The 20,699-nt window shown below is 42.9% G+C and overlaps 1 protein-coding gene across 1 annotated transcript in view; it reads left to right on the forward strand.

Annotated features, from left to right (window-relative positions):
• The first annotated feature begins 3,956 nt into the window (after positions 1-3,956).
• NPHP3 (nephrocystin 3) overlaps positions 3,957-20,699 on the forward strand; it is a 36,276-nt gene continuing 19,533 nt past the window's right edge. The window contains exons 1-11 of the mRNA XM_033166187.1: positions 3,957-4,538; positions 4,774-4,899; positions 5,404-5,554; positions 6,458-6,610; positions 7,821-7,954; positions 9,347-9,507; positions 11,794-11,941; positions 13,077-13,151; positions 14,247-14,426; positions 16,729-16,832; positions 18,719-18,833. Coding sequence (XP_033022078.1) covers positions 4,185-4,538; positions 4,774-4,899; positions 5,404-5,554; positions 6,458-6,610; positions 7,821-7,954; positions 9,347-9,507; positions 11,794-11,941; positions 13,077-13,151; positions 14,247-14,426; positions 16,729-16,832; positions 18,719-18,833 — 1,701 coding nt within the window. The 5' untranslated portion in view covers positions 3,957-4,184. The remainder of the gene's footprint in view (positions 4,539-4,773; positions 4,900-5,403; positions 5,555-6,457; positions 6,611-7,820; positions 7,955-9,346; positions 9,508-11,793; positions 11,942-13,076; positions 13,152-14,246; positions 14,427-16,728; positions 16,833-18,718; positions 18,834-20,699) is intronic.

A 20,699-nucleotide genomic window follows, 5' to 3' on the forward strand; every position in this document is an offset into this window, starting at 1 on the left:
AATGCTCAGCTATACATTCCTCACTACCACTAGATCTGGTTCCAGGTTGAGGAGTGTCTGAATAGGGGTCCATCACCTAGTGGATTTAGTTGGCAGTGGTGGCAAGAGCTGTGTACCAAATAGCACTGGGTGGGTAAGTCTAGCTACCATTTTAATTTCCACAACCCACCCCCATTTTTTTTATTAAGTTTCAACATCCAAAACACAATTTCATTTTTTTCTTTTTGTCAACTTCTCACCCCATTTCCCATGCAGTTGTTGTTTCTCCCCTTCTGCTACACCCTATCTTCTATCTATCAAATCAAAACTACAATATTACAATCCAATTACTTCAGTTGCTCATAGCTCAAATCCTGTCCACGAGTTCATCATACTATAATATTTCTTTCAGTAGTCCGAAAAAGGCATCCATTCTTCCATAAAACACTCATCATTTTTGTTGTTGTTGTTCAGTCGTTCAGTCGTGTCCGACTCTTCGTGACCCCATGGACCACAGCCCGCCAGGCACGCCTATCTTTCACTGCCTCCCGCAGTATGGCCAAACTCATGCTAGTCGCTTTGAGAACACTGTCCAACCATCTCATCTTCTGTCGTCCCCTTCTCCTTGTGCCCTCCATCTTTCCCAACATCAGGGTCTTTTCTAGGGAGTCTTCTCTTCTCATGAGGTGGCCAAAGTACTGGAGCCTCAAGTTCAGGATCTGCCCTTCCGGTGAGCACTCAGGGCTGATTTCTTTAAGGATGGATAGGTTTGATCTTCTTGCAGTCCATGGGACTCTCAAGAGTCTCATCCAGCACCTTAATTCAAAAGCATCAATTCTTCAGCGATCAGTCTTCTTTATGGTCCAGCTCTCACTTCCATACATTACTACTGGGAAAACCATAGCTTTAACTATACGGACCTTTGTCGGCAAGGTGATGTCTCTGCTTTTTAAGATGCTGTCTAGGTTTGTCATTGCTTTCCTCCCAAGAAGCAGGCGTCTTTTAATTTCGTGACTGCTGTCACCATCCGCAGTGATCATGGAGCCCAAGAAAGTATTAGATTCTCTTAATTTTGCTGTTAATTTTGCCAGTTCTGCATAGTCGATTATCTTACTTATCCCTTCTTCTTTGGTAGGAACTTCTTCTCCCTTCCATTTCTGTGCATAAAGAATCCTAGCTGCTGTTGCTATATACATTAAAAAATCTTTAACATTTTTTCTGCCCCTATAATCCCTAACAGAAATGCTTCATGCTTTTTTGATATACTCAATTTAAACATCTTCCCACCCCCACCCCCACCCCCCAAAAAAATCTAATCACGTATCATTTCCCAAAATACCCTTGCTTTCCTGCAAGCCACCTTTTTACTGGTAATTTCCTATACTTTCCCCCAATTGTTTGGGGAATTGTGGGAAATGAAATAGTGGCTGGAAACCAACCAACCAGTACTGTTTGGAGTGTTGTGGGCCAGAACTACTTATATAAAAAAGCCTGAGGCTGAGGCTGCAAGGTCACTCCTGTCAGGACAGATGCCAAGAATGCCAGGGCCAAGTATGAGTGGTCTGCTGACCATCACCCACACAATTTGGTTTGTCCCAATTTGAATTCATATTCATTTGCATGCAGCACAGTATTTTTAAAAGGCTGTATTGTATTGCCTATCTAAAGCAGTTGCTAATAATGCCATTGTAACGGGTTCCCTATTTTCTGGAAAAAAATTCATAAATGAAATGGTGAAAGGATAGCACTTGGGTGTAAATCCCTATCATGGAAATTAGTAACCCAGCAGTCCATTCTCTAAAAGTCTACTTTCAGATGCATATTATTTCTTTGTTAATTTCCATACCTCTTTGTAAGAAATTCTTCTGAAATACTAATGTGGCCAGCTGCTGGGTTGGTACGCTTTGCAAACCGAACATCTGCTTAATTCTGCGGTCTGGGTAATTTCCCTACTAACAAACAGCATTGGGATATGTGTGAATGATCGCAGCAATTTTATTTTCACAATCAAAGCTCTAAATCTACCTTCATTTTGCATGGATGAATAATACATGTGGCATGTTTCCCTGGACGAGGTTGCACTGCACTTCAGAGAACAGCATGTGGAGCCCTATTTGCACAGCAAAATCATCTGCTAGGTTATGTTTAGGAAGCAGCCATTTTCTTATGTGCCAGTTTACAATTGTGCTCAATGAAGCCTCTTAAAGTACATAATCTGTAATTAATGGGCTACCTCCTTTGGTTGTTCCGAAAAAACCCCCATTGATTTCAGTGAGAAGTGCAAAAAACATGCGCTTTGTTCTTCCACCAAAAATCTGAGCCACTGTCACACCCATCCATTTAAAGCACATGACTTCACCCAAATAATCCTGTGCACCAGTGTTTACCCTTCACCGAGCTACAATTCCCAGCACCTTTAACCTACAGTTCCCAGGATCTTGGGTGGTGTTGGGGGAGCAAAGTGCTTTGCCACATGGCTTTGAGGATTTGACTAAACATCAGGCAGAACTTTTTTAAAATTAGTTTTTGTTAAGGATTTTCTCTCTGTGTGTTACAAAATAGATAAAAGGAACACCTATCAATTCATAAGTCTTTTTTTCACAGTTAGTTTACATTGAGTGATATATATATATATATATATATATATGTGTGTGTGTGTGTCACAGACACCAGGTCTTCCTCGGGAGGTTGTGGACTCTTCCTTCCTTGCACGTTTTCTTAATCAGCGCTTGGATGGTCATCTGTCCTGGATGCTTTAGCTGAGATTCCTGCGTGGCGGGCGGGTTGGACTAGATGACCCTTGGGGTTCCCTTCCAACTCTGCGACTCTGTGATTCAAGCACACCGAGGCCGTTGAGCAGCTGCAAACCCTCCGGATGGGGCTGAGCTGCGAGAGTTGGGGAGAAAGAGAAGGAGCCGCGCGAGGCAAAGAGCGAGCGCAGAGACCGGCGCTGCGCCTTCTTCCCTCAGCGGCGCCTCCGTCCGCTGCCCGAGGCAGAAGGGAGGGAGGGAGGGAGAAGCAGCCACGTCACTGCCTCCTCCTCCTTCTCCCTCTTTCCCCTTCCCTCCTTCCTTTCTCCCCCTCCGTTGCTGCGGGAAGCAGCGAGGGAGCTGCAAAAAGTCAGTCAGTCAGAGGAAGGCAGTCAAGCGCCTGGCCCCTCCTGCCTTCTGCGTCGGGCTCTCTGGGAAACTTTTTGGCGACTTCCCCCGCCCTTCTGACTTCACTTGGGCCCCCGTTTGCACCCGCTTCTTTTGTTTTAGTTTACCAAAGGAGGCGAAGGCCCTTTTGGCTAGAGGGGTGGAGATATTGACTGGACTTGGCAGTCTTGGGTCATCCCTGGGATGGTAGGAGGGTTTCAGCCTTTTAGGAAAGTCACGTCAGAATGCAGCCCGGCCCTGCGCGCGTGTTTACTTGCGAGTCGACGGGACTCGCCCCCCTAGTAAGCGTGCACTATTAGGGAGGAGCGCGGGACAGGAAGGGGCTTTGCGCTGCAAAATCCTATATGCTTGTCTGTTCAGCAGGGAGCCCCATTGAGTTCACACGAACTTGCCCCTCAGGTAAGTGTCTCTAAGGGTTGCGCACTGCTGTTCTGTCAGCCGGTGCCGGGGATCAAAGTGGACCGAAAGGAAGACTGTTTCAGGAGACATTTATGACCGGTGAGTCAGGGATTGTCAGCTGGCTGGGTAAATTCAGAAGTCGGGTGTGGTAGTACTGATGGCTAGACACACAAAATCTTTACCATGTGGCTGCAATCTGGGCTGGGTGGTGTAAGAATTGACCAGGAGGAGAATCCAGTGTGTTGAGGTTTAAGGAAAATAATAATAATAAAACAACTTTTGTCAGGGGGGAGTAGGGTTGTCATTCTTCATCTGTACGTGCTCATTTGCAAATTTTTAAAAAAATATTTCCCTGTTGAATATGTAGAAGATGCAGCGCCCCGAAGACTGTGCATTAGAAAACCCTGGCCGCGTTGCGAACCTAAAGAGCTGGCTAGCTGAAGCCGGACAATCTTGGAACAGTTCATGGCTAAGTGGAATGGGAGGAAGGAGGTCGATCTGTGGCTATAGGGCTGGCACAGAGCTTTAAAGCTGCAGTTGCGGGTCTTGGCATAAATACTGAGGATGGGTGAATGCCTGGCATTCTGGTGTGGCCTTTGAGTAAGGCAGTAACTTCCATCAAGAAGATACGGGGTTGAGGAAGGAGCTATGGGGACTGCTTCATCATTGGTGAACCCAATCGGCACAGTTGGGGAGGTGATTGAAGACACGTATGAGGGAGGTGGTGGTGAAGCTTGTGAGATCCCCGTGGAGGTGAAACCCAAAGCCCGCCTCCTGCGCAGCTCCTTCCGCCGTGTAGGGACGTCGCGGCCTGGAGGCCTCATCGGAGCCAGCTTCAAGTCCACAGCGTCCGTACAGGAGCTGGAATGCATGGCAGAGTATGAGCGCCTGAAAAAGGAGTACGAGATCTTCCGCATCAGCAAGAACAACGAGGTGGCCTCCATGATGAAAAAGGAGAACAAGCTGGATAAGGAGAACAAGAGGCTTCGGGCAGAGCTGCAGGTAACGGGAAAGGTTGGGGCAGCCACCATGGGCTGGTAAAAAGAGGCATAGGTTTACAAGACCAAACGTAATAAAACAACAAGAAGAACAACAACAACACCGCTTTGGACTTGGAGAGCAGCTTCATGCAAGCTGCCAATTTTTCTATTCTGACACTTAAACAGTCAAAACCATTGCTTAGCTGTAATTTTTCACCCTAGGGAGAAATATATATATAACACCGGTCTTTTTTTAGGCACTTCAGAAAACCTACCAAAAGATACTCCGGGAGAAAGAAAGTGCTCTAGAGGCCAAATATCAAGCCATGGAGAGAGCAGCTACATTCGAACACGACCGGGACAAAGTCAAGAGGCAGTTCAAGGTAAATTGCTCCTTCTAACAGCCAATTCCGGTGCTGAGTGCAGGTAGCTTTGAAACCAGGACTGGCCGCTGAGAAACAAAAAGGAGGTATCAATATGCTTGTGGAATATGCAGGGGGGACCTCCCCCCCCTCGCAACTCAATGGCCACTGAACATGTATTCTGAGTGTCCGTTGATGGGAGAAAACACAAAACTAGAGGGAGGGAATCAAATGGAGCATTTTGAAGACGGAAAAGTGGTCGAAACCCCCTAAACAGGGCCACTCCACACTGCAAGATTTTGTTGCAGTTCCCATTTGTGTCTACTTATTTCCCTTCTTTTCTTTCGCGTTGCAATGTGGTGGGGGCTGAGGGTCCTGTCACTCGCACATCGGACTGTCCCAGCGGATGTTCATTTCATGCCAGTGTGAAAGGACTCTCACATACTATTAAGTGGTGTTTTATAACAGCTGTAAATTCTGGCTGGTTGTTAGGTTCATATAGTTAACCTTACTTTTTTAATATAGATTTTTAGAGAAACCAAGGAAAATGAAATTCAGGATTTACTGAGGGCTAAGCGGGATCTGGAGGCAAAACTGCAGAGGCTGCAGGCTCAAGGCATCCAAGTCTTTGATCCTGAGGAGTCGGATTCAGATGACAGCTGTACTGAGGTTACCGGTAAGAATTTTAACCTGCTTTTGCCAGTCGTGTGTGTTTGGGGGGGGGTGTGTGTATATAAATGTGTAGCATAAGATAGACAAAAATCTATTGGCTTCCATTCCTGGTGGATTAAAAAAACCCACTACATAATATTAACTTTTAAACAATGATAATCTGCTAAATTACTACCCACCCACAAACTCATCACAGAAGCCATTTCAATTTGTAGTATCACTGTATAGTGATCATCACCTGCACCACTGCCAAAAGATGCTATTTGGCCCCCAAATGTAATGTTGCACCCCACCCCAAACTCCTAGCGGCGCAAAGTTCCATGGGTCTTAGGCACTTCCCTTGGCGTTCATGTTTCCTTTTGGAAATGAGGCACAGCAGAGACTGAGGTGTCTTTATGATATAAAGTTTTATCTACACATAAATACCACCTGAGTCTACGATGGAGGGGTCGCAGCATTAACACCCCGAAAGGGTCTTGATTTTCCTACAGCTGCAGTCTTGGATTCAAACAGAAATCGAACATTGCTCTCAAATACTGTTCTGACTCTCCAGCTTGCTGATTTAATTCTAGGTCACATCACTGCAACTCAACTCCTAAACTCACGCTTTGTCCTTCTAACTATTTGCCATCTCCCACAGAGCGCCTTTCCTTTGTTTCCCTTAATGGCCGATCACCCAAGATATTATTACATCAACACCAGAAGCTAGCCTGGGTTATACAATGATAATAATCTGATTGCATTTTAAGCTGTTGTTGTACGTTACCTAATTTGATAATTCATCATTTGATTTATGTTATGCTGATTAAATGGTTGCATGTCGCCTAAATGACTAGGTAATTGATGACCAGTCTATGTAAACAATAGGTACCGGTATCCATCAGTAAATGCTTGTTTCATTTTTAAGCCACTGGAGCTCAGACCGAGTATTGGACTGGCGGAGCTTTGGGAAGTGAGCCTTCCATGGGCAGCATGATACAGCTCCAGCAGTCCTTCCGAGGCCCTGAGTTTGCACATAGCTCCATAGATGTGGAAGGGCCATTTGCAAATGTCAACAGAGGTAAGGGGTTGGTTCTCTCTGAAGCAAGAGTAATTAAAATTTAAAAAGACCCGAGACAAAAATCTTGCAGTGTTGTATCACTTCAAGACAAACTTTGGCTGAAATGCGGAGTTGACCTACAGAACAAGTCATCTTTTCACCAGTGTTTTAGTTATATCACCTACAAATTTCAGCTTCTTTGCAGATGACCTGTAGTGGCAATTGAGGTTTAAACTGGTGATATAATAAAGATTGATTGATTGATTGATCACTTTTTAAATTCAAAAGTCATATGCGTTTCTGTCTCTCTGTGTGAGGGACGTGGGTGGCACTGTGGGTTAAACCACAGAGCCTAGGGCTTGCCGATCAGAAGGTCGGCGGCTTGAATCCCTGTGATGGGAAGAAGAAGAAGAAGAGTTTGGATTTGATATCCCGCTTTTCACTACCCGAAGGAGTCTCAAAGCGGCTAACATTCTCCTTTCCCTTCCTCCCCCACAACAAACACTCTGTGAGGTGAGTGGGGCTGAGAGACTTCAGAGAAGTGTGACTAGCCCAAGGTCACCCAGCAGCTGCATGTGGAGGAGTGGAGACACGAACCCGGTTCCCCAGATAATGAGTCTACCTCTCTTAACCACTACACCACACTGGCTCTCGTTGCTTGGTCCCTGCTCCTGCCAACCTAGCAGTTTGAAAGCACGTTAAAGTGCAAGTAGATAAATAGGTACTGCTGCGGGAAGGTAAACGGCATTTCCATGTGCTGCTCTGGTTCGCCAGAAGCAGCTTAGTCATGCTGACCACATGACCTGGAAGCTGTACGCCGGCTCCCTTGGCCAATAAAGCAAGATGAGCGCTGCAACCCCAGAGTCGTCCGCGACTGGACCTAATAGCCTGGGGTCCCTTTACTCTTTACCTTTACCTCTCTGTGTGAAGCCACCTAAAGTGACTTCTTTTATTTTTAAAGAGAGCATATGTACTTGGTAGTACAGGATATTTTCATTCGCTGCTTCGAAACGTGACATTCAATTTAAAGAAATATTGATAAATGAGCAACATTTTGTGGCCCTTAAGTTCCAGCCTTACAACATTGACAGGCCAGGCCAACTGTTTACTGTCCCCTGTGGTTGTTGGAAGAACTAGGTGGGAGGGGTTGACTGGGAGCTGATTGGTTGTTTTAAATTGGCTAACTATGTGTATTTGTGTGTTGCCTTTTCTTATGTGTTGCTGTTTGCAGATGACTGGGATGCAGCTGTCGCCAGTTTGTTGCAGGTCACTCCCTTGTTTTCCCACTCTTTGTGGAGTAATACAGTAAGGGTGTATCTTATCGGTACAGAAGAGACTCAGCAAGAAGTAGACATCTTCATACAAGTGAGAAAAAACGCGTGCAGGATATACTAGTGATTTTCTACACTTTTCTGCATTTTCTTGTGTTCTGTTGTCACAACACTTGGCAATCTCCTCCACACGGACAATAAACCGTATCCTGATGCCGCAGTTTTCAAAACAGGGAACATTGCCCAGTTAGTAGAGCCTGTGGTTTTTTTTTTAAATAAGATTTCTAGGTTACTGCTTGGCATTTTCCAGTTTAAAAGTAATTTTGAGTGATATTGCTGAGCTAGGCGTCTGCCTCAAGGTATAGAGAACTGCTACCCACCAGAGTAGACAGTATAAGCCTTAAATATATTACTTGGCTCATAAATAATGTGGCTTTTTTCTGTCACATGGAGCAGAATTTTCTGAATTTATGATGCTTTGGTGACTTGGTGTGTGACACAATGAATCACTTCAGTGCAAAGAGTGTATTCTGGCTGTGTGACACAGCAGCTTTATTTTGAATTTTGGTTTGATCAGAATATAACTTCCATCCACCTGGTTGTAGTCCATGCTGTCATTTATTTACCTATCTACCAACAAAATTTCAGTATAATATACTGCAACTGGAGAAGTGTTTTATTATAGTTATGCTTAACTTGAAATGCCCTGGGGCTTTTACAAACCTTTTCGAGAAAGGGAAACTCAGACCCCTCCAAACCAGAACTGCTGCCTTCAATTTGGACTTAACTGAGCACTAAAATCAATGCTGAAATCTGGATTCTGCAACCATTGGAGGTGCAGTGGGTGGGGACCAGTGCTGTGGAACACTCTCCCAACAGAGGCCCGTCCGACACCATTGCTACCCATGTTTTGTGGAGCAATGAAAATACGGCTGTTCCAGTGAGCTTTTGGGTCTTACATCAGCTGATTTGAAACTCTTCTATTTTCAACTGTGCATGAAATTGTGCTGTGATCTTGGATATTACTCTTGTGCTTGTTGTATAATATATTATTTTGGTCTTTTAGTGCTATCTTTGCTCAGTTGTGTGAACCAGTTTGAGTAGCCTTGTATAGAAAAGCGAGTTACAAATTATTGTAAGTAAATAAATCTGAGAAACAAGAGAATGAGGCTGTCTCTTGGCATGCCCTTGGCATTATCCAGAGCATCTTGTAGAGGAGAGAAAATAAATTGATTTAGGAAGGAAGGTGGTATCCAGCATATCAAATGACTCTCAGGCTTACAACCCACTACTAGTAATCATATATGAATGACTGTGGTTGAGAGTAGACTTAATGGTTAACTGTGATTACTGCTAGCCAGAGTTTCTTGTGTTAACCCTGATTAAGATCCCAGTGAAACAATGGTTTAGCTTGCTCAATCTTGTTTTTTGTGTGATGGCAATTTAGCACCCTTAACCAAACCCACATTTTCTTCTCGACTTTCAGAAATACTCTCCCAAACTTCGGAAATATTGTGAAACAATGGAATACTTCTTCCAAGCTGTCCATTTCCCAGTAGAAACTGAAAGTACTTTCCAGGCTGTGAGAAAATGGGAAATTGAGAAAAGCTCTTTAGCCATTTTGTTCCTGCATCTAAATTTGCCAAGGTGAGTTAGCAGCTTAGGAAACCGTTAAGCAGAAACAGGCAAGTGTACATCAGTAAAAGAGGACAATGTCACTAAGATGTTCCTGGGTATATGGAATATATTTTCCAATCAGTTTTGTATTTAAATACTTGAATACAGAACCTGCCTTAAACCAGGTTTAAAAACTCAGCTTGTCTCAACACTTCAGGTTTTCTAACATATTCTGATTGAAGTGCGCTTACTTTATTCAAATGTATACACTTGCATTCTTCTTAGAAAGAATACTAAGAGAACAATATCTAATGCTGTGTTTAATGGGGTTTATAGGATTGCAGCCTAAGGGCAGTTTTCCTTAAAATACCCACTTGGTTTTATTTTTTATTTTTTCTTTACAACTCTGAATCTCAAGACGTTTTTGCCCTCAGTTTTATAAAGGCACGTTGTTTGTTTCATGATAAAAAGGCTTGTCCCCTTTTGACTTGAGCCTTTTGTAGGAAAAAAATGCACCCTTGGGGCTGATGTTGATGAAAACTGTGTGCTACAGCAGAATAGTATATAGCACAAAAATGCTGTTGTTTTTTTTAATCTAGCTGCCTGCTGGATTAAATATAAATTACTGATAGACACTAAGGACAAAGGTGGTTTGGCATTACCCGATTTAAAACTTTATCATGACACGGCAGGTTTTTTATGGCTAAAAGAATGGTTATTATTAGAGAATCATGAATTGCTGGACCTTGAGGGATTTGAAAACAAATTTGGCTGGCATGCCTACCTGGTGGAAAATAAATTAAAAGCACATAAAGGGTTTAACAATCATATTATCAAAAAGTCTCTATTGAAAATTTGGGAAAAACACCAAAGATTATTGGAACCTAAAACACCTAAATGGGTCTCTCCAATTGAAATAATTACAGTCAAAAAAATAAACTCCAATGCAAACTGGGGCAAATATAAAGATCTGATAGAACAAAAAGACAGAAAATTAAAAATAAAGGAGTATAATGATATTAAACATTTCTTAATGGGTTGGATCCAATACCATCAAATAAATAGTAAATTTAACCAAGACAGGACACAAAAAGGTTTTTTAAATGAACCTTCTTTATTAGAAATATACCTGTTACAAATCAGAAATAAATTAATATCAAATATGTATAATATATTACTGGAATGGGGGGTTAAAGATGAGATGGTGAAAGAAACTATGATTAAGTGGGCGAGAGAATTGGGTAAGACAATTGATTTGGAAAAATGGGAAAGACTCTGGAAAGAAGCATGGAAGTTTACAGCAGCGGAGGGGATTAAGGAAAACATGATTAAGATGTTCTACAGGTGGTATATGACTCCAAGTAAAATACACAAGATGTACAAAACAAAAAGCAACTCTTGCTGGAAATGTCAAAAAGAAGAGGGGACCTTCTTACACATGTGGTGGCATTGCGGGGTGATTCAAAAATTTTGGAGCCAGGTTCTAGAAGAAATTTAAAAAATGATGAAATATAACATAGAGAAAAAGCCAGAATTATTTTTGCTGGGAATTTTTGCTGGGGAAATAAATAAACAAGATCAGAAACTTTTCCATTACGCCACGGCAGCGGCAAGAATGTTGATCGCCCAATACTGGAAAAAGAAAGAAGTACTGGCAATAAAGGATTGGCAAGAAAAATTATTTAAATATATAGACCTGGCTAAATTAACTGATAAAATTAGAGGAAGTAGTGACCAAAAATTCCAACAAGATTGGGGGAAATTTGGAGACTACCTGAAAAAGCAATGCCCCACTGTGAAGTGCTGGCTCCATTTCTAAGCACTCTGTATTGTGAGCTAAAGTTAGAAAGGAAAATAGAAGAAAATAAAATAGAAGGATTATACAAGAGTACTAAAGTAGTAAACTAGAAGAGATAGACCGACAACCCGGGATGAAGACAAGTGGAAGCCGTAAGGGAAGGGGAAGTAACAGATAGTAGAAATGGACAAGTATGGACAGAAGAAAGGAAGAAAGAAGTATTACTAAAGGTTAGTAGAACTGATTTATATGAATATGGAATTGGATGTTATGTTTTGCTTTGTATTATTTACAACTGAATTATTGGGAATATAGGAAGGCATTAATTGAATGCATTTTGTGGTTTTTTAGGAAGAATTCAACATGTAATCTTTTAACATTGCTATTCTTTGGTTATCGTTTGTTTTTTTATTCAATGTTCTTTTTTCTTTTGTATAGATGTAATAAAGTAAATAATTAAAAAAAAAAAAAGAATAGTATATAGCACAAAAATGCTGTTTGTTTTTTTTTAAATCTAGCTGCCTGCTGGATGAGTGCGAAGAAGCCTTCTTGAAAAACCCTGAAGGGAAGCCCAGGCTTATTTGCCACCGACTGGAAGATGGACAAGTCTGTTCGGATTCTGTGCAGCGTTTAGTTGAGCAAGTTCGTTATGTGAACAAAACAAAGGTAATGAAAGTGTGCTGAAGGTTGGTACGTTTATCAGTTTTCTTATTTTGTAACCGTTTGTGGAAGCTGGTGTTAACATAAGTTGTATGGGACTCCTTAAATAATTTTTCTTTTTATTTTAGGATAGTGCATGCAGGAAGATAATGGAATAGCACACATTCAGGCAATTGAATGCAACCTGATTGTGCAATCCCAAATAAGTTTTGCTTCCCAGATAGTTGTGTACTGTCATGCTGCAAGAGTTGTTTCTGTCTTCAGTATAAATATATAGTGGAGAAAAGGTTGAGCTTTCCAAAAAGAGATATTGCTTCTAAGCTTGCTGTGACAGTAATCTTTTTCACCCTGAGCCCTAATGAGGAAGAAGAATTTTTATTTTTATTTTTTGGCCTTCAGAATGTGCTTGTGTTATGTAGTGCAGTTCTGGGGAAAAAATGTTATGTCCTTACAATTAATTTGATTCAAAGAAGGAAGATACTCTTCCCTCTGCAATACTAGCAATTCATTTTTTGTCTTCTGTCATTCCTGCCCTTTGTATTACTGAGTTTGAAATGGCTGTTGGGTGGTTACTGCCTAACGGTGCAAATTTTAAATTTTAAATGTTTAGGGAAGCTTTTAATGTTTGATGGATTATTGTGTTTTAATATTTTGTTGGAAGCTGCCCAGAGTGGCTGGGGAAGCCCAGCCAGATGGGCAGGGTATAAATAATAATAATAATAATAATAATAATAATAATAATAATAATAATAATAATAATAATAATAATAATAATTATAAATACAGCCATTCATCCAAATCAGCTTGGCCTGATGATCCACACCCTTTGAAAAGCAACCACCCCATTTAATTCTTTTTGTTATATTTAATTTTAAAATGTAAATTAAGTTTATGTATGTTTGCAACGAAGCAATTTTTAAAAGGAAAACAGTAGCTCATCTAGGCTTCCTATGGAAACAGGAGATTTAATTATTGTTGCATAGGAGAGTAGTATGCTGAACTGGCTTTAAAAAAAAGAAAGAAAGTGTGCAAATCTTTTCTGAATAAGATGCCCAAGGTCTGTAAAAATAACCTACGGTACCGGTACTTCTGTCTGGAGACGTAGTCTTTTCAGAATCATTTCTCTCTCCTCCTACCCCAGATCATCAGCCATATGGGAGGAGAAGAAGAAGGAGCCCGTGAAGTCTATAATTATGTGGAAAAGACCATAAAACAGGTATTTCCATAAAGGCCAGTTGCCTGGTGGATAAGCAGTGCATAAATGCTGTGATTTTTTTTTTAAAGGAGTAAATCAACATGGAGTTCTTGACTTTCGTTTGCATAAATTGGGGTTGCTTCACACATTGCATTATTATATGCATATCTAAAGTATATTTTAAAGCATCTTATTTAAAGCCAGAGAGGGAAACCAAAAGCATTTGGCTTCAGCTTTAAAACTAATTGCAGGTTTTGGTAATATCCAAACTTCAGGAAACTCTGGGTTGCTTGAACTATGGTTGGTGAGAACAAGCAAAGATCTGAAATCGCGATTTGATCCTGGCTTCTTCTCAATAACCACCCTGAAATTGTAAAAAAATAATTAAAAAGCTGAAGGACCCCTGGACTGTTAAGTCCAGTCAAAGGCCACTATGGGGCTGCGGCGATCATCTCGCTTTCAGGCTGAGGGAGCCGCCGTTTGTCCACAGGCAGCTTTCCAGGTTAGGTGGCCAGCATGACTTAAACTGATTCTGGCACAGCGGAACACCGTGACAGAAACCAGAGCGCACACCGTCACAGTAGTACCTATTCATCTACTTGCACTGGCATGCTTTTGAACTGCTAGGTTGGCAGGAGCTGGGACAAAGCAACGGGAGCTCACCCCTTCATGGGGATTCAAACTGCCAACCTTTAGATCGGCAAGCCCAAGAGGCTCAGTGGTTTAGACCACAGCACCACCCACGTCCCCCTGAAATTGAACATCAGCAGAATGGTTTGTTCAACATCAGATGCTTCCAGTTTCTTTCATTGTATGCACAGAAGAGGAAAGAACAGAGAAAGTGTGTAAGCCCAAGATTTGCTGTGGTAGGAAAGTAGTAGGAAAACCATGTTTTCATGTTAAGTTTGAACTGGACTGGTGCCAGGACACAGCCTTAAAACACACAAACTATTTGAAGAAAGGATTATTCCCACAAAGCCCACCTGAATTTGGTGGTGGAGGAGAAGTCCTTGGGTTAGATTTAATCCCCAGCACTTTCTTCTTTGGGCACTGACCACTTCGTAGACAAGAGTCACTCACTGCTTCTTCATAGGATTTGCTTTTCTGCTAACATAGGATATACTGGGCTGTGAAATTACACAACTGGAAAGGAAGGGTGCAACAGACAGTGCTGAGCCTCCCATTCCCGAAGAGGAAATTTTTGGAGACGTGCTGTGGGATGCGCACGACGAACAAGAACAGATGGAGACATTCCAGCAGGCGTCCAGTTCAACTTCGGAGCTAGGATTTGAGAAAGTAAGTTTTGTGCCCTATTTTTAAGGCTCACATAAGTGTTTGCGTCTGTTTTCCTTCACTTGCAGAAGGGCTGTCGCTCTTGCAGGAGGAGTGGGATTTGCAAACGTCCCCGGAGGCTTTCAGTCCTCAGGCTGAAGGAGGCCATATGTCTCAGGCAGACGATTCGGTTGGTTTTGGGACAAATGCCAAATGCCCCTATACCAAGGAGGAAATGTAATGATCGTATTCCAGCTGGCTGTATGCTTCCTTACTATTGAAGCAACATGTATAAAAACTTAACCTTAAGTCTGGGCTGCTCCCAGACAAAGGTTTTCGCTGAGTGCTCTCCAGCAACGGTGCTCATTCTGCCAGTGCAAATAGCAAATCAAGGGCTAGCAGGATTAGCATGAGTGGCACACAGTTGGGGAAAAAAACAAGTGTTGAGCAAATGCAACCTCCTCATTCCGGTGCATTTTAAACCACTTGAGGTTCAGAGCCAGAGTGCAAAACCAGTTATGGGGAAAACCTTTGGACTTGGCAAGTCTCTGGTATACATTAGGTCCCTTTGAACAAGATAATCTTTTTTTTTTAAAAAAAAGCTTGATAACTGTACAAATGTTAAATGAGATCCTGCACATGCTTAGATGCAAACCGCCGCTGCTAAAATTAACAGGAACTGCTTCTGAATCCAAAGGCTGAAGGTCCCGTTGTCTTTCCTGGCACTTTAAATATGTTCGGGTTTTGCTGTATTGTATACCCTGTTGCTGCAATCCACTGGTTTCTTTCAGGCACAGGAATTCTAAACAGAAAACGGTTGGCAAGAAGGGCACCAACTCTATGCATACATTCCTTTGCATATGGAGGTGTGCTCCCTCTGTGTTTTAATCAAGGGGCAGCACATGCGCAGGGGAGCTGGGTGTGCAATGGAGCATGCACAGGGGCCTGGATTTTGTATAATGGCTTGGTTGCCAAGACTCCAGAAGGGGGAAATGTACTCACGGTTAGAAATGTAGCTCATGGAATGGTGGTCCTCCTAGAGTTCAAAAAGTCATACATTGGAAGAAATTGCTTCATGCTAAGTGAATTTAGAAGGGACGCGGGTGGCGCTGTGGGTTAAACCACAGAGCCTAGGGCTTGCTGATCAGCAGGTCGGTGGTTCGAATCCCCGCAACGGGGTGAGCTCCTGTTGCTTGGGTCTCTGCTCCTGCCAACCTAGCAGTTCAAAAGCACGTCAAAGTGCAAGTAGATAAATAGGTACCGCTCAGGCGGGAAGGTAAACGGCGTTTCCGTGTGCTGCTCTGGTTCTCCAGAAGCGGCTTAGTCATGCTGGCCACATGACCCAGAAGCTGTATGCTGGCTCCATCAGTCAATAAAGCGAGATGAGCGCCGCAACCCCAGAGACGTCCACGACTGGAACTAACAGTCAAGGGTCCCTTTACCTTTACCTTCTAAGTGAATTTAAGAGTTTTGCTGATGTATCTTTTCTATCACATTTACATAAATCAGTGTTGGAAGGATTGCACCTGTTTCTGGGCATGTTGAATTTCAGTATATTGGCTGTAAGAGGCGATTCTGCATTTTGGTGGGGAGGGGCATAGGCTAAAAGCAAAACTGTCCCTCCAGAATTTTGAAGAATCATACTAAATCTTTTAGTTATAAGAGCGTGTGCTATGACACTTTCTATGACGTGATGGTGAGAAACTCCTAATTGAATATATGACTTTAAAAAGGGGGAGGGGGCAAAAGCATCCATACATTCAAGTCTACTTGTGAAATATTTATGTGGTTTGCATATGATGGTTAGTAGTTTGCTGTGATCGTGCCTTGGATAGCTCTTTTGCTCCTCCCACTCATGCATAGAGGAAACAAACAATGATCCCTGGTTCAGACATAAGCACAAAGCCAGTGGTCATTATTTGTTTCCTCTGTGCATGAGTCAGGAGCAAAAGAGCCCTCTTATCATGGTAACCTTTTAACCATGTTTTGCTGTGTTGCGTGAATGGGGCCAGTATTCGAGAAAGTAAGCTTAGCTGTGCTCTGCCTCCACTGAGTGATGGTGGTGGCTACTATGTTTGTGAGCTAATCTGTGACCAAGGCAGTGTCATTAAGAATACTAATGCGGACACAAGCCAATTAAAATCACTGTGACTTACGAGTCAATGTGGTTAGCACTGAGTGTTTGGGGGACCCAATATGCTGTTATATCTTCTTATTATATCACACAGAGCCTCAAGATCAAGTAAGATGCTTAGATTTTTGAATCACTCTGTATCTTGACTTAACCCCAGAGCTCTTTGTCCCAATGCCTGATTTTTGTTTGCAGTATTACGAACGCCTGAATGACTTGGTGGCAGCCCCAGCGCCAATCCCGCCCCTTCTTGTGTCTGGAGGACCAGGCTCAGGGAAATCTCTCCTTTTGTCAAAATGGTATAGTCTTTTAAGTGTTTTCCTTGTTTGTTTTTACTTTGCCCCCGTCCCCATAAAAGGTAAAGGGACCCCTGACCATCAGGTCCAGTCGTGTCCGACTCTGGGGTTGCGGCGCTCATCTCGCTCTATAGGCCGAGGGAGCCGGCGTTTGTCCGCAGACAGCTTCCGGGTCATGTGGCCAGCATGACAAAGCTGCTTCTGGCTAACCAGAGCAGCACACGGAAACGCCGTTTACCTTCCCGCTGGAGCGGTCCCTATTTATCTACTTGCACTTTTGACGTGCTTTCGAACTGCTAGGTGGGCAGGAGCTAGGACCGAACAACAGGAGCTCACTCCGTCGCAGGGATTCGAACCGCCGACCTTCTGATCGGCAAGCCCTAGACTCTGTGGTTTAACCCACAGCGCCACCTGGGTCCCTCCCCGTCCCCATAGTTGTACCCAATAAAGTTGCAGGATATAACGGAGAAAGTTCACAAGAGCAGCCTTTCAGAGCTGAAGCAGATATGCCAGTCCTAGCATGACAGCTAAGGTGACGTAATGGGGGAGCAATTGCCTTGCCTAGAACAGAGTTAGTGTTTCTTAGGGACCTTCTTTTGCAAAATGGAGTCAAAGCTGGACTCTAGCTCCTATAGAGGGACAGGGTCTGTTCCTGCTGTGTCTCCTCCTCCTCCTCCTCGGCCTTTCAGTTCTATGTTGTTGTTGTTTTAACAAACCACCCTCCCCCTAAATATTCTGTAGCAAAGATGGGGAAATCATGATTCTCTGGGTGTTGATTTCCCTGCCTAAATCCCATGGATGCTGTTGATTAAGAAGTTCCAAGTCCATAAAATATCTCTTGGATAGAAATAAACCTGGCAGATAGAAGGTACTCTGCAAATGTTCAAAAGCACGGTCCTCTCTTCAACCTTTTGGAAGCCAAGAGAAACTATTTTTGAGCAACAGGTGGATAGCCTGTTTCCTTTGGGCTTTTGCTGAACTACAGTTTCCATCAACCCCAGCCAGCAAGGCCAATGGTTGGGGATGATGGGATGGTAGACCAGCAACATTTGGAGGGCCACAGTTTTTCTGTCCTGCTTCTATTGTGGCCAGTCCCAAGTGTTTTGACTTTCTATGGGTCGGGGAGGGGAGGAAGGAAATTATGCACATGCCTAATAACTGCAGGGTCAGGTTTTTGCCCCCCTTTTAGTGGTCTCAGAATGGTTGAAGGGCCAGTCTGAGATGGCTGGGAGGTGATCACACAGACCTTCCTCACCCACTGATTAACTACCTCTGACCTGTTGAGAGAAACCATTTGGCCGATAAGCCCCATAAACACGAATCCCCTTTGGACAGAGTGGGTTGTCTCCAAATAATATGCTGTACAGACTTTAAGTCCAGGCAGTTGGCTGCTCCTGTTTGTCCACTTTCAAAATATGTGTATTGTCCCCCCCCCCCCTTGCATCAAGGCATGGATAGTCAGAGTGGTCAATTTGGCTAATGCCCCCTGAAAGTGCAGTTCATTTATAAGTGCTGTCAACAAACTCAGTGGCAGGGCACATGTTGTGCATCTCAAGTTCAAGGTCCCAGCACCTCAAGCTGGGCTGGGAATGAACCCTGCCTGAGAACTAGTACTGGGCTAAACGGACCAATGGTTTCAACTTGGTGCAAGGCAGCTTCCTACATTCCTATACTGGTCCCAATATTTCCCGCATACTGATCGTCCTTCTCTGCTCATTTTTTATTTTATTTTTTTACATTTAAACACAGCCGTCTCAAAATAGTAAAAACAGTAAACTAACATTCCAAAAGATCATTGGCACCATTTAGATGCCATAATGCAACTTTGAAAATGTATGTTCACGGGAAACCCATCTTCTCCCTTGTTTCTCTCTCCACCTTCTCCCTAGGATTCAGTTGCAACAGAAGCATTCGCCAAATACTCTCATCCTGTATCATTTCGTTGGGAAACCTTTGTCTAGCAGTTCAGAGCCTGCGCTGATTCTCAGACGTCTCACTTTAAAGGTATTTTTTTAAAATAATAATAATAATAATAAAATTGGGCAGGGCAGAAACGTCAGAATCATCAAAGTCTTTTTAAGGACCTGAATGCCTGTGTGCTAAAGAAAAAGTCGAGAACTATTTTATATGAAAGGGCCTTGGATTTCTGATTTGATTGAATTTAGTGGCCTGATTTGCATCTCACAGTAAGCCATCATATGGTGTACTGTGAACATTCTGATCTGTGGCAAGGAGGTAATTCCCATTTTGTTCCTCCCTGGGCCTTTGGGTCAGCACGGGATTGCAGCGAAGCAAAGGTTTGTCTTAGCATGTTGTTGAACCTTGGACCACGGTTAAGGCCTCTCCTTATTAACCATGGGATATAGCCAAGATTTGGCCTGTGGTTACAGGTTGTGGTTGAGGAGAAGAGGCCTTAACCATGATCTTGGTTTTGGATGACATGTTAAGCCAAATGCTGGCCTAGCTGGTGTGCTGCATTGACCCCCCCATTACATGGAGAAGAGCAAAATGGCTGCATTTTCCTTCTTGGGAGCCAGTTAAAGATTGACTTTGCATGATATTCGGATGTGAGCGATATCTGCTTTGTATCAAATGCCATGAAGCTGCAGAAACAATCTCTACGACACTGAAATATATATATCTTAGGAATACCAGTTAGTTCATAACAACAACAACAAAAACCCTGAGAGTTAATGCACTGAGTAATATGTTTTCCTGGCTATTCCCAGCCATCTGGACAAAGAAGAAGAGACAGGTGGTATTTCGTCTGTTTGAGGCTCCAGGCAAACCCAGTCGGCGTTTTTCAGTTGGCAGCACACTGCACTACTTAGTCAAAACAAAATAAAAAATAAAAAGAATTCCTTCCTGCTGAGCTTGTCTCTCTTGATTTAGATACATGCAGTCATATTTTAAAAATAATACCCTAATTCGGGGACCTGAAAGTAGTGTGAAGGCAAAGTGAATCAGTGTCTACTGTTGAAGCTGGGCCGTTCTGGCCTTGTGAGCTGCCTGGGAAGGGAACCATATGCAAGCCATTCTGCGAAGTATAAGTGTAGCAGTTGTTTAAAGATATGACTGTTCTTTTATTTTTATTTTTTAAGACGATGGTTCATTATGCTTGGCATTGATTTCATATGTAGGTCCTCAGTCCGCTCTCCCTGCCACCCAGGATGTTGTGTGGTTCCTCATATGCTGGGGAATGCCAGGTCAACCACTGGGACAAAAAGGGTGATGTAGCCCTTATAACGACAGAGATCACTTTCCCTGAATCTGAGACAGTAAATAACATTCTTCTCTACCCATCCACCTGTTCTGCATCATATACAGACAAAAGTTTTAATAGGATACCACTAGGGCTGGGCGATATATATACATATAGTGGTATCCTATTAAAACTTTTGTCTGTATATGATGGGATGGTAGAATATATACATATATACACATATATATGTATATATATATGTGTGTGTGTGTGTGTGTGTGTGTGTGTGTGTGTGTATATATATATATATATATATTCCAAAACCAGATCGAAGTCCATATTGTGATATCGGTTTCATAATTTTTGACCTGGCAATATATCGTGAATCAGGGTATGTGTGTGTGCGCGCGCACGTGCATGTGCTATGCAACAATCACAATGTGGGGGAAACCGCAAAGCCAGCCAATTCTTCTCTCGATTGCTGCAGCCCCTGTTAACTAAGCCAACTCTGCTCTCACCTCCTGCAGCGGGGAGCGAATCACAAGAGGAGGTGCTGGCAAAAGTCACGATGGAGGAAAAACCGTGAAGTCAGCTGATGCCCCCATCATTATTTCAGACATTGTGATATACCGCTATATCGCAATGTTTAGCTTGTGATTTATCACAGT

The sequence above is a fragment of the Lacerta agilis genome, chromosome 12, assembly GCF_009819535.1.
Source record: "Lacerta agilis isolate rLacAgi1 chromosome 12, rLacAgi1.pri, whole genome shotgun sequence".
In the NCBI taxonomy this organism is placed as follows: Eukaryota; Metazoa; Chordata; class Lepidosauria; order Squamata; family Lacertidae; genus Lacerta; species Lacerta agilis.